Source organism: Pectinophora gossypiella, chromosome 8 (assembly GCF_024362695.1).
Source record: "Pectinophora gossypiella chromosome 8, ilPecGoss1.1, whole genome shotgun sequence".
Lineage (NCBI taxonomy): Eukaryota > Metazoa > Arthropoda > Insecta > Lepidoptera > Gelechiidae > Pectinophora > Pectinophora gossypiella.
The window spans coordinates 2479046-2493733 of record NC_065411.1 but is presented as its reverse complement, the minus strand read 5'-3'; the positions used below and the strand labels follow the sequence as shown (position 1 = coordinate 2493733).

The following is a 14688-nucleotide window of genomic DNA, read 5'->3' as shown; positions in this document are numbered from 1 at the left end:
GTGATTTGACTAATTGGAAACTAGCCTATTGTAGCCTCTTTTGTTAAGCTGATGCGGCTGTCAAATGTAATGTAGTGGTAAAATTAACAGTTAAAGTTTCTTCATCATCATCAGCCCATTAACGTCCCCACTGTTGGGGCACGGGCCTTCCCTATGGATGGGTAGGGAGATCGGGCCTTAAACCATCACGCGGGCCTAGTGCGGATTGATGGTTATTAACGACTGCTAATGCAGCCGGGACCAACGGCTTAACGTGCCTTCCGAAGCACGGAGGAGCTCGAGATGAAAACTTTTTTTGTGGTCACCCATCCTATGACCGGCCTTTGCGAAAGTTGCTTTACTTCAACAATCGCAGACCGAGCGCGTTAACCGTTGCGCCACCGAGCTCCTCAAAAATGAAAAGTTTCTTGTGTGTGTGCAATAGTTTCTTTTTTTTACCTTTGATGGGTTTGCTCTAGGCCCCAGACTTGCCCGAAGGCATTGACGAGGCCTAAGAAGGTGCCTGTTCACTCTAGCCTTGAAAGCACCCTTTTTTGGCCTTTATTTGTCATAAAAACAAAGACCGTGCGAGAGAATGAAGTTGTGACGTCACGAGGGTCGTGGACTAAAACCCGTGCGGCAGGTTGACAATAGTCTGTTTTTAACCCCCGACGCAAAAACGACGGGGTGTTATAAGTTTGACGTGTCTGTGTAAATGTGTATGTGTCTGTCTGTGGCATCGTAGCTCTCAAACGGATGATCCAATTTTAATGCGGTCTTTTTTGTTTTAAAGGTATATCAGTGGAGAGTGTTCTTAGCTATGTTTGGTGGAAATCGGTTCAGGTATTCAAGGTCATCAGGTCGTTTGTTAAGTGTGATAGGAATATTGCACGCTCAGTTTGCATGCAAGCATATGTGGGATAAGTTACTTTTTGCATTTTTAACCTTTTGAGTACCGTTTTTGGTCGGAGGTTTTTAAAATTTTTAATTTATCTTTATGTAACTCAATTACATTGTAAATCGGCCCAGCTCGAAGCGCGAACTTACTATTTAATAGTAAATTAATACCTTGAAATATAGTTTGATGGATTCTTCCATTCAGTATTGAGTATCAGCAAGGATATCCATTACGCGGGTACCCTGGTGAGTTTCACGAACCCAATTTGGAAAATGCTACCTTAGAGAATTGCGTTTGAGTCTTCAAAGTCATGTGGAGGTACCTTTTAATGGTGACGCTGCCTGTCAAGATAACAAATTCAGAGTGATAAGCCCATTGGGATACAAAACTACGACCTTCGGAATAAAATACACGTGGTCTGAACCCATATTATAAACGAATTGAATTATCCCCATGAATATAAATCAATAAACGATGACAAATGTGAGTTACACGAAGCACTATAAGCAAATTCGTAAGTAAGTACATGGTAAAGAATATTGGCCCACATTTATTATATTATTTAGTAAGCTATTTAGCCGTGGGAGCCCAGTTGGTAAAACGCGACTTTGAGGTCGTAGGTTAAAATCCAGCACAGGCCTAAACCAGTCATTGTTTGGATCATAAATGATTGTCACGTGCTCAGCGGTGAAGAAATACATCGCGAGGAAACCCACATTCCCGAGGCATTTTCGAAGGTATGTGACCTAACCTGTATCGGGCTGGTTTTCCCTTCGCGGGTTGGAAGGTCAGACAGGCAGTCGCTTCTGTAGAAAAACCGGACCTGTCAAATCTTCAGGTTAGGTCAGGGACCCTGTGAAAAAAGAAATAATGCAAGGGAGTAAGTTACTTAATAAATTACATCTAAATTGCGGAAGAGATTCAGTCGCGAGAACCATTTCCTTCGATAATATCTCTGGCGTGAATTTAAGTTTCCGAAAGGTCGGGAGGGAGTAAAACTCTTTATCAGTGATAAGAATAATGCCATTTTAGGGTCTAAACACAAATGTCTACCTACCTACCTACTACCTACTGAAAGTGTACGTATATAACAACTTATTGTTTTTATTCTTTTAAAATTGTATGTTTCGCAATGTGGTCATTTATTTTTCTCTTCTTGACAATGTCTTATAAGCGGACGGACAATGGTGCTTATTCCTGTTATACCATCCAATTTTATTTTAAGTTATACCTGTCATTTTCTTATCCGCCGATAAGGAAAAGGTTGGGCATAAAAATTATGGAACACACGTCAATTTTAGGCTGGATTTTTAAAAACCCACCTAAATTTTTATATTGGCCGATAACCCGACAGAATTTGGTTGACAGCACACGTCAAACGGGTTGCGTACCAGCGAGATGCCTATTTTCGCCCAAGTCGTTCATTCATTTTAAAATTAACAGTTGTCAATCAATCGTCGCTTTCCTTTTCGGCGGATAACAAAATAATTAAATTACGAAGTGTCTGAAATCGGGGCCAATGTCGAAATCCAAATTTCCAAGTTTCCTTTATTTACAAACACATGGAATCTTCGAGATTACGATATTACGTGTAAACTGCGATACAGTATCTCTCTAGTATCACTTCCTACTAGTATCACTACGCCTAATTATCACTTTACCTAGTATACATGTAGGAAAGTGAGAATACTATGGAAGGCTAATGAATGGGAATTTGATTGTTTATGGTATGAAAGGAGGATGGTTAATGAATGGGACGTAAGGCAGTTTTAAAAAGTAAGAAAAGCGAGTCGATGGTGCGATGTCGGTCGTGTTAGAGGATTTTGTTAAAACTGATTAAAATTATTATTTCTATATCCCACATACACTAACTAGTATCACTCTTTGTTGTGGACTGTATGATCAGGATCAGGGTCTTGAAATGAAAAGCTCGATCGAATTCCAAATCGTAAAAACGAACGTACGCGTTTATTTCATACAATCGACTACCTTAAGTACTATTTTCAGTATCCCAACTAGTGGGGTATTTTATTTTTGTCTGCCATACACAATAATAATCGTTTCTTGCAAATAAACTAAACATATATACAGCGTATATACGCTAATTATTTATTTCAAAATTTATAACTTATTTATCAATTATTATTACTACATACAATGTTAATGAAATATATAGAATAGAATAGAATAAAAATAATAAAATTATATTTTATAAAGCGGACAGTGAAATATAAAGATAAAATAGAATAATTGCAAGGCTGGGACCTTATCGAGGGGCCGACATACCCTTGGCCGGTTTTTGGTAACTGCGCAATACGTCCATTAAGTTAACAGAGTTAAAACGTGAGTGAGATAAAGTGGGTTGAGTTATCTAGTTAATTACTTACTAGGTGAAGTATGCTTCGATGGCTGAACTGGAAGCAAATAAAAAACTTCGAATACGTTCAGTTTGCCTTCCTGGGCAAGTGGTAAAAGTGGGGATAGAGATTGGGTGACGTAAATGCCTAAACTCACGCCTATTTCCTACCGGGGTAAGCAGAAATAGACAAAGAGAGGGATGATGGGCGAATATAAAAAGTAAAAATATATAATATATATTATATACGTTAATTTTATTTAGGCGTACGGGACAAATAAAGTATGGATAATGGATTGTGGAACGAAGGGTATGTGTGTGAAAGGTGTGAGTACAGAGATGACGACAGACAGAAAATAATAGAAGAGGATACATGACGACCCCATCTAGAGTGGGATGATGGAGAGAGGATGATGACGTTTCCTTTATATATATCTTTCTCTTTTCTTTTGAGCTCGGTAAGGTGTGGGTACTAGCTCGGTAAGGTGTGGGTACTAGCTCGGTAAGGTGTGGGTACTAGCTCGGTAGGGTGTGGGTATTAGCTCGGTAAGGTGTGGGTACTAGCTCGGTAGGGTGTGGGTACTAGCTCAGTGAAGTGTGAGCACTGGCTCTGTCAGGTGTGAGCACTGGCTCGGTACTCCCACACCTCACTAACAAACGAATCAACGAAGTATCATCTTGCGAGTATGTTCTTGGGCGTTCATCTTGCGATGGATGTACCTATGACCAATGAGATATAATCATAACATAACATAACAAATACTTTATTGCACAAACAGGAAAAAACAAAATACAAAACAAAAGAGAAATAGAATTAGTACAATAGGCGGCCTTATTGCTAAGTAGCAATCGTGACCTTATGTGTGTTATGTTTGCTTTGTGCAGGTGGAAACAATAGGCGACGCGTATATGGTGGTGGCGGGCGCTCCGGAGCGGTGTTCAAGACACGCGGCTGAGGTGGCGTCGCTGGCGCTACACGTGCTGGACGCCGTGCCGAAGATACGCATGAGACATATGCCGGCTGCAAGACTCTGCATAAGGATAGGTGAGTGAGAAAGGTATATTATCTAGTATTGGTGACATGAAGAGGCTTGATGCAAGTTTTCATAGGAATTAATCTTGTCGAATTCAAAAATCGGAAATCGGAATCATTTATTCAACGTAATTATCATGGATAAACTTCTTGAAGGTCAATGTAACGATTTTGAATTTACGTCATTTCGCAAGATGTTATGGCTGAGGAGAAGAAATGACAAGAAACTGCAACAGCAACACATGTTTTAAATCAATGAGGCTTTTTTTTACATAAAGTAAGCTTCACATGAGCTTTAAATTTATTTTCTGGCAAATTTAAAATATTATCTGGTATTTTAATGTAAAAATGTATACATAACCCCAAAAAAGATGAATTTAATTTACTTAATCTAGAATTTTGAATAGCAATTTCATTTTTATTCCTTGTATTGTAAGTATGCCTTTCACAGTTTTTCGGAAGGAGAGATACATTTTTAAGTAGGTACTTACATAATGTTTTCATAAATATATTGACTTGCAACCGTCAGTATATCTATTTATTTAAACACGTGCAACGCGCGCACATATTCGATAAGTTTGTTTTTTTCCCTAACGTGCGTGCCATGTGATTTTATTCGTATTTTGACAGAACGACATGACTTATTTGGTTTCACATATTAGAACAAATCGTTAAAACGACATGATTATTGTAAAAATAATCTATTTTAGTTGGTGTTGCCAGCAATTTGTGATGTAAGGAAGGTCAAACAGGCAGTCGCTTCTGTAAAAAACCGGACCTGTCAAATCTTGTGAATAACGCTAAAGAAATGATGATGATTTCTTACTACGTACTTAGGTATAGTGTAGTTAGGTAGTTATGTATGAAGTGACCGTGGTGTCCTTTAGGATTCTTAATAATTAATTAATGTGTATGTGTAAACTGACATTTCAAATTACTTAATCGTCTGTTTCTATTGTGTATTGTCTTCATTGTTTCAATGTGACCCTTATCAGACAACAAGTTTATCTTTGACATTAATTATGTTCCCTTGGCGGTGTCATATGCATTCGGCTTTGCTCTCCATAATAAAGTATGTTATGTACATATAGCAAGGAGAACCTATGGCCGCTGGGGCGGAAGGGTTCTGGAATGGCGACCACGTGACGGACGACGCTCAGTGGGTAGGCCCGCTACAAGGTGGACCGACGATCTGGTGAAGGTCGCGGGAAGCCGCTGGATGCGGGCAGCGCAGGACCGATCGTCGTGGAGATCCTTGGGGGAGGCCTATGCCCAGCAGTGGGCGTCGTACAGCTGATGATGATGATGATGTACACGCTCGAAATATAACTTGGCACGTATAGGTGCGGGGCAGAAAGTGTCCATTCTATTATTTATTTATTTATCGTTTATTTCAGGTACTAGTCCCATAGCATTACAAATTACATTTCAAAACAATAAAAAATACAATAAAACAAAATAAAATAAAATACCATGCAATAAAATAAATTAAATTAAATGGTTAAACATGTCAACAGGATATACATTATGTCACATATAAATAATCTTGTTAAATTTCGTGTCATGTATATAAACATAACATAACATAAACTGCCTATATACGTCCCACTGCTGGGCACAGGCCTCCCCTCAATCAACCGGAGGGGGTATGGAGCATACTCCACCACGCTGCTCCAATGCGGGTTGGTGGAGGTGTTTTTACGGCTAATAGCCGGGACCAACGGCTTAACGTGCGCGTGCATGTATATAAAAGCCGTAGTATATAGATACTACTATCTTGTTCGGGGATGCACGTGCTCTCTGTTCGAAGGAGGCTATTAGTTATATCTTCTATGCCACGACGTTGCCCTCTCTTTAAATTCCCTTCTAAGTAGGTATCCCTTCCATATGTTTTTACAAATTCGTAACAATATTAACTTACATAGAACCTAAGTATTACAGTTACCCACTTTTGAATATCAAATACTTTATTGGCCGTTGCTTTTGGTTTCACACAAGACCATTACTACGGCCCCAGGGAGGACAGAGTCATCTTCTCTGCCCTCCACTGAGGCAATTCCTGATCGGCGCGTCCTTGCCGCGGAGGTGGGCGTCTCTTACTTCGAAATGGTGGCCGAGTTCGGATAGGGACCCACGGGGTATAACGTAGAACCCTTACCTACGGATACGGGTGAAGACCTCAAAGGTTGAAAAGGCGGAGATGGGAGCCATCGGTACGGCAATGCAGGACGGAAGGGTCAAGTCACAGGGACTGTAACCTGAAACCTGAGAGCAGCGGTAACTGTCAGTACTATTAATAGGCGAAGGACAGGAGGTTTGAAATATACTATTCTGGGCGTCATCCCACTCGCGCCAGACAAAGTACTACGGGGCGGAAGGCACGGGGCGGAAGGCAAGAGGGAAACCACTGCTCTATATTTCCCTAAAATAGCATGGAGAATGCTACACCGACAAAAGCGTGGCTCTTACATTATTGATGACTTCATTGCAAACACAGCAAAATACAAAACAAAAGAGAAATAGAAGGAAACAACAGGCGACCTATTACTTATTTATAAAAGAGATTACTGAAGTCCAGTGGTACAGTGGAACACTTGATAAACTAGATTGCTTCTTGTAAATGACGTTGCTCCTGTAAATTACGAAGGCTTCCTGTTAGTAGTGCAATAATGTTTGTCCACTTTGCGAGGCTAAATAGCTTTACGGGCACGTGTTCAAAGCCAGAAGCGGGATATATGATTCCCGGTGGAAAACTCTATCCATACAGAGGTGGTTCCGTTAGCGTTCCGCGTCGAATTCATCTGAAAATATTGATTTAGTATAGGGAAGTGTTGAGAATAATCCATGCTCTGAAAAAAAACCACCTCGAAACTTCAGTTTTTCATTAACTTTGCCGCTGTCCTACGGAATGTATTACGGTAGCCATAATAAGTATGAGGAGCTCGGTGGCGCAGCGGTTAATGCGCTCGGTCAGCGATTGTTGAAGTTAAGCAACTTTCGAAAGGCCGGTCATAGAATGGGTGACCACAAAAAAAAAGTTTTCATCTCGAGCTCCTCAGTGCTTCGGAAGGCACGTCAAGCCGTTGGTCCCGGCTGCATTAGCAGTCGTTAATAACCATCAATCCGCACTGGGCCCGCGTGATGGTTTAAAGGCCCGATCTCCCTATCCATCCATAGGGAAGGCCCGTGCCCCAGCAGTGGGGACGTCAATGGGCTGATGATGCTGAGCCATAAGTATACAAATAGTTCATAGGTACTTCCAACTTTGCACTCAAATAAGAATATCGCTAAACATGCATTAAGGACAAGAAGTCAAATATCGACTATCATAGAAGGACATCCCTCCTTCTCACAGGAAAGCCAAAAATCAGTAAATGCTATCGTAGTTATCTGTTTGCAGGACATGCGGGTGAGCGCCTTTCCAACCTTGTTCTTCTATTCCGTGGGCTATCCCATTACATTTGTGCCTCTCCCACTATATTTGTGCCTCGCCCATTATATTTGTGCCTCGTCCATTAGAAATTACACGCGAGAATTTAGGTATCTATATAAGTATGTAATGAATACCTACATTTAATGAGGTTAGTAGATCGATGGTCTTTCACACGATCCTGAAGCGTGGGTGTAGAAATCAATCGTTTCCTGTCCACCTACACTTACAGGTTGGTAAATGGGTATGTTTTACTTCCTGGATTATATTTCCTGATGAATACTTAGCTATATTGTTTTAGTCTATCCCTGTCAGTAGATTGAGTATCGTGTAACTTTGTTATAAATATAAATATAAATAACGAGTATTAAGACCTACTTACTGCTGGGATCCCTTGTTATCGTCTGAAGGGATACGGAACAAATCTTTATTTAAACACCTGATGCAAAAGATCTCTTGGCTATAACTCCACTCCCACAGACAAACCGAGGAATTGGTTTTGTAGGGTTTTTATTGTACCTACCAATATTTTTTGTATTCTTAAGAAAAATAAACATTTTACTTACTTACTACTTAATAAAATGAACACATAGAGAATAATGACAATAAAAAGAAATAATTGTTGGTTGGTAATATCGGTAAGTGTGGTAGCCCAGTTGGAGGAACGCTTGACTCTTACTATAAGGTCGCAGGTTCGAATCCAGCTAGAGCCTAAACCTATGATTTTCGAAATCATTTTTCGAATTCATGTTTGGGTCAGAAATAATTCATTAACATCGAGTCCCACAATAAGTGTTAGTTACACGGTGAGATAGTCTGTGATGGTAGGTAGTACGAGTACATAACAGTCAAGAGCAATATCATGTACCCACTTTAGAACTCTGTCGCACTATCATTATTGACATTTAATGAGACTTACGGTTTAATTCGTCAAAAAAGTTAATGTGGGTTTCAAAGTGTATACATATTATTACTCGTGACCGTACACTCATGAATTCTGTTTCCGAGATTGTTTATCGTAGGTTGCTTCGATGGCATTCGTTCGTTAGCTGATGGGTTAAATTGGTAGCGCTAAGGGCTCTTAGCGTTAGGCATACGTATATAGAGAATAGGCTAGTTTCCATCCAGTCATATCAGTTACTTTTTACTAGACGTCAAAACACGAAATTACTTTGGAAATAAAATAAAATAAAAATAGTTTATTTTCCAAATCAACATAACAAATTGTGAATAAGTCTTCCCGTTAAGTACTAAAAAGACTTGTGTCGGGAATGACTCGCTTGCTTCTATCCTTATTTATATAAATAAATGAATGATTTAGAAATTTACCCTAATGAACTTCACCAGATGTATTAGACGTAATTTAATATAAAAAATAAAATATAAAAATAAACGATGGGGTAAATTAGTAGTTACCTACTAAAGGTATTACTAATGTAAACTTATCCGTAGCTATAAACGCAGCAGTACTCAACCTATACTAATATTTAGGAGTAAACAAATAATTAGACAAGATAGTCACAATAATAGTAGATTTAGACGTGATTTTTACACAAATTACACAGATTTATAAATCTAGGTGGGCCAATCTCAGAGGCCGCAGGTTTAGAATTTGTATGAAAAAGCACACTGTGACATCGTAGAAAAATGTAATAAAATGTCGGACTTATTATTATGTTTTTCTTGATTAAATTCATAAAAAAGTTAAATAGAAAAAAGCAAATGTTTTCCGTTAATTTTAGATCTGTCCTTATTTAGTAATCAGAATTTCATAAATTATCTTGACACTAGTATACGACCAAATTATCAAGTTGTTATTCCGATTTCGAATTTAACTGAATTTCATACGCATGAGTGTGTACTCACGCCGTAATCCCGACGTAAGTGCGTAGGCATTTAAAGAACTTGAATTTTGATTAGAACTTCTAAGTTAGTGAGTTCATAACTGGCGAAGTGTGGGTTCTATTCGTCGCCTTACCTATAAGTAGTGAAAAATTCATTTAAGCGCCTTTTAAAAACACATTCGGATGTGTTTTGTTTTTAGGAGCCGTGGTAGCCCAGTTGGTAGAAAGCTTGCCTCTCACTTTGAGATCTCAGGTTCGAATCCAGCACTGGCTACATCAATAAATTATTGTCGAATTTGTTTTAGAATTCATGTTTGGATTGTAAATGATTATCACGTTCCGTGTATTGGGCTGGTTTTCGCTTCGCGGGTAGAAAAGTCAGACAGGCAGCGGCGTCTGTATAAACAGGACCTGTCAAATCTTCTGGATAGATAAGATGACTCTGTGAAAACGGGATAATGCTTGGGATACTGCTATTCGGCTGTGTTTTTTGTTAACAAAACCTCATAGTAGACACGCTAGTTTCAATCCAAGTAAAAAAATGTGATCTCAATTTTCACCCAGATTGAATCTAACTTTTCTTCCACCAGGTATCCACAGCGGTCAATGCGCGGCTGGCGTGGTGGGTGTAAAGATGCCCAGGTATTGCCTGTTCGGGGATACGGTCAACACTGCTGCAAGGATGGAGTCCAGTGGAGAACCTCAGAGGATCCACATCAGCAATGATACTTACACGCTGCTGAAGCAGCATGGCGGCTACCACTTCAAGGAGAGGGGCATCGTTAATATCAAGGTCAGTGTGGTTGGAATTCAGAATCATTTATTCGACGTAATTATCACAGATAAACTTGTTGAAGGTCAATATTGCTGAGGAGAAGAAATGACAAGAAACTGCAACAGCAACACATTTTATCTAATAACTAGAGAAACACATTTAATGCCAGGCATTTTTACCGACTTCAAAAAAGGAGGAGATTCTCAATTCGACCGTACGTATACTTATATATTTTTTTATCATTTAGGGAATTGGTTAGGACCTCGCCCATGGCAACTTCTTGCAGCCAGGCATGCTGCGTTTGTATTGAGACAGTCGACATGCAGACGCTGGCTGATCGCTGAATCGTGGTTATGTGGGTGAGGGCGTGTTCTTTCATACCATGATTCAGTGCCGATGCAATCGCGATTTAGTAACGAGGTTCTCCAGTTCCACTCACAAGCCACCCTCTCTCTATTCTTCCCCCGATGTCGTCCAACAGTCGCGCGTATGCATCGATACAGTCGCGATGTTGCACGTTAGAGTCGCTTCTGTAGCGTGTTGCAAATGTGACAAAAGTGCGCCAATGCCATGAGCCAAACATGAAAATACCGATAGGGAATTTTTGCCGCTACCTACAAGCTTATTGATTATTATATAATACAGCGTATCATAATACCTACTTATTACCACAGGACTCTTAAGTCCAGGGACTTTATTTTCTAATCGCTCGCATTTAACTCACGTTTGAAAATACCTATATACAATATACCCGTTTCACGTAGTGCATCCGAACGTGTCATTTGCAAGATGAGACAAGTATATAATATTTTCGCACGTGTGTTGAAGGAGGCCGATTCAAAAATAAGGTCGCGAGCGAATATTGACCCTGCCTGTAGAACAACACATAAACATAAACCGACCGAGGAAAACTGTGATGGAAACGTTGATTGAAATAACTTATACGATGTAGTTGTTAAAACATCCTTTACTCATAAAAACGTTCAAATTTCCTAGAAGTAGGATCCCGAGATTGTAAACTTGTAATGGTTGTTTTATAAGCATCCTATTGATTATTTAATGTAAATATTGAAAATATTTCTCAACAGGGAAAAGGAGAAATGAAGACTTGGTGGCTAGTAGGCGAAGATCACGAAAGAAGAAAAAATTCTCTGTACCGATTTCGTAAGTATTAAATAAATAATTATTAACTCTGGCTATAGGTAACATGGGCAGAAAATGGTCGCGACAGCAACCTAGGCGCGGGCCTACCGCGGTACATGAAGAGGCTACGTCATTGATACATGTAGATTGTAGCCCCAGTTGGTAGAACGCTTGCTTCTCACTTTGAGGTCGCAGGTTCCAATGCAGCACAGGCCTAAACTAATAATTGTCGAATCCGTTTTCGAATTTATGTAGAATAGAATAGAAATTGTTTATTATAAAAGGACGCCACACACAAAGACAAGACAATAACATCACAATTTTTTTTACAAAACAATAACTAAAAGCATAGGAGGATGTTCATTACAATGATCATAAGGTGGTGGTGGACGTCCTGAGATAAAAGGGCCTCACTTAGCACAAGTCGCGGCGTGAACCACGACGCCGGTATTATGTGGACCCTGTTGGATGAGGCACGAACGTAGTGTTTCATAAATATACGTTAATATTCGTACATAGATTAAATATTACCAAATTACTTAAAATAGAATGTAGGTGTACATAAAATATATATAGATATTATCACAAAAACGTATACATAAATACTTAATGTTAGTATTATAATAATAATTCATATATGTTTGGATCGTAAATTATTATAACCTGCTCAGCGGTGAAGGAAAACATCGTGAGGAAACCCACATTACCGGGAAATGCTTTTCGGAGGTATGTGACCTAACCTGTATTGGGCTGGCTTTTCTCTTCGCGGGTTGGAAGGTCGGTCAGACAGGCAGCCGCTTCTGTAAAAAACCGGACCTGTCAAAAATTCAGGTTAGGTGAGTGGGCCCTGTGAAAAACGGGATAACGCTAGGGAGATGATGATACATGCGTGGCTTGCTCGAATAGGCGGTTAACCTTGTCTAACTCTAACATCCTTGGCAGTCCTTATTCGATTATAAAACCGAAAGTACTCGGTTCGAATCCTTAGACCTGGGGAGTTAAAAAAACACCACATCGGAATAGTTCATCTAAAAAGCAATAAGCTTTGCTTTTGCTATTGCTTTTTGGCATTTGCTGAAATTTTCACACTTACTTTTAATGTGCCCAAATGTGAAATTGCAATACCTTTTGCTTTTTAACCCGTCTCTCAAATTCATATGCGGCAAATCAACAATACCTAAATAACGTCGAAGAAAAATGTATATACTGTTTTATTTTAAAAAAGTAAGTAGATTATGCAATGAAAGGAGAGTCATGGGGCAGTCTAAAGGTATAGATGTATATTATATTAATTTTATTACTTGTGAAAGTTTGGTAGTACTCAGACTTGTGATGATATTTCAAGGAATTATAAACTACTTGGCTAAGTACTGAGTACCTGTTTTGCCTTTAATAGTTTCTCTCCGTCACAGCGGTATTTAGTTGACTTAGTAAAACAAACTTTGTTCGCTCGCCTCTACAACCAAATAAGCGAGATACCACACGGGCTTTACCGCTCAGTTTAGTTGAGTTGTTGGGTCGGACTGTGAAACATAAGTGTGTAAGTAGTTAGAGTTCATCACATAACTCATTTAAAAGCCACGCTCTTGTCGGTGTAGCATTATCCATGCTACTTTTTTAGGGAAAAATAGGGCAGTGGTTTCCCTCTTGCCTTCCGCCCCGCAGTACTCTGACGCGATTGGGATGGCGCCCAGAGTAGGTAGTCTATTTCAAAGCCGCACTAGGACTTCTGTCCTCGAACCTCTAAATAGTACTGACAGTTACTGCTGCCCGCTGTCTGCTTGACTTGCCTTACAAAAAACGAGAGAGTTACCATACCATAAAAAACCATCCGACACTTACTGAATAAAATATCGAATTTATTGTTCCGGTTTTCTTAAAATTAAAATGATTAAATAAATTAAAAAATGAAAATAAAATGTTCGTATTACTATAAGACTTGTTACTATTTCGTAACTAACATAATTATATTATATTTATTAGCATACGCATTCCTTTTTCTTTAATCTGCCGTGGGTGTTACTGCACTGTGAATGGTTCTCCTACAAAGTGCTTATTTTTTTCAGAACCAGGCTTACCTCGCAGCATGGACGAGAACTCCGACCAGCCGTGGTGGGGCCCTGAGCGGTCGATCGTCAACATCCGCGATCGCGCCCGGCTCTCGTGCGGGGGGTCCCTCGGCCCCGGCTCCGCGCTTTCCAGCCCGGGGCCCCCCGTCTGCGCCTGCTTCGTGCCCCCCCGGGACCACCACTCGGCCCCCGCTGTATCCTTCTGCGAAGACTGACGTTAACAGGCCCAAGATATGCTTCCCTTTTTCTGGATCAAAAATGATGATTGGACTGAATGTGTTCAAGATAGGAAAGTGTCTTTAAGGGATAAAAGAGCTAGGTTGAATAAAGTAGATAGGTTGACAGACGATGTTATGTTTATAGAAAATGAAGCGATGAATAGATTTAAGGGTAATACAGATGGAGACATCAAAAGTGAAACGGCTAGTGAGTACTTTGTTGCAGATAACAGTGATGCGTATAAAATAGTCTATGGTTGTATGATTGATAAGGATAGCGAGGATATATTGAGATATAAGGAGGATGCGGCTTCTCGTGCCAGAGGCCTCGCTGCCCTCCAAAGGCTATACTCTGTCGATTATGATAACGGTACATGGTTGTAATATGGTAACGAAATGTATCTAAGGGTAAATTTAGAATGACACCGAGTGTTATATAGTTAAGTCTGTGTAGTTTAGTTTATATATGTCTAAAAATATAATATGTGTGTAACAATAACAAGCCGAATCCCGCTTATATAATCGAATATTATCATACTAGCGACTCGCGTCGGCTTTACTTAGATAAATAACTATTTAATATTCGTAAATTATATACTTAATCGTGGATCTGTCCGTCAAAACCTAATCTAAGTTTTTACGTCAGTTTTTTAAATTTACGCGAACAAAGAGACGCGGTTATAAACGTATCTTTTTTTATTTAATATAATATTTTTCGGAACAAGTTTTAACATAATATTACAGAAATCGTCTAATCTGGGAAAAATCTAAGAAAATAACAATATACCTACAAGTAAAATTTATATTTCAGAACTAAAAAATCTTTAAAATTTGCCATAACATAATATTTTATATGAAGTATATTTTATTTATCCTTGTATGAGAAAGATATTGTTTGTTGACCGATTTGAATATCTATCGTAATACTGTCAAATACGATGCA

General features: G+C 39.3%; 1 protein-coding gene across 1 annotated transcript in view; it reads left to right on the top strand.

Moving 5' to 3' along the window:
• Positions 1-14164, top strand: part of LOC126368851 (guanylate cyclase 32E-like) — a 182808-nt gene extending 168644 nt beyond the window's left edge. Inside the window, exons 19-22 of the mRNA XM_050013027.1 lie at positions 4119-4278; positions 10131-10333; positions 11404-11479; positions 13525-14164. Of these exons, the coding sequence (XP_049868984.1) occupies positions 4119-4278; positions 10131-10333; positions 11404-11479; positions 13525-13742 (657 nt within the window). The 3' untranslated portion in view covers positions 13743-14164. The remainder of the gene's footprint in view (positions 1-4118; positions 4279-10130; positions 10334-11403; positions 11480-13524) is intronic.
• The last annotated feature ends 524 nt before the right edge of the window (positions 14165-14688 follow it).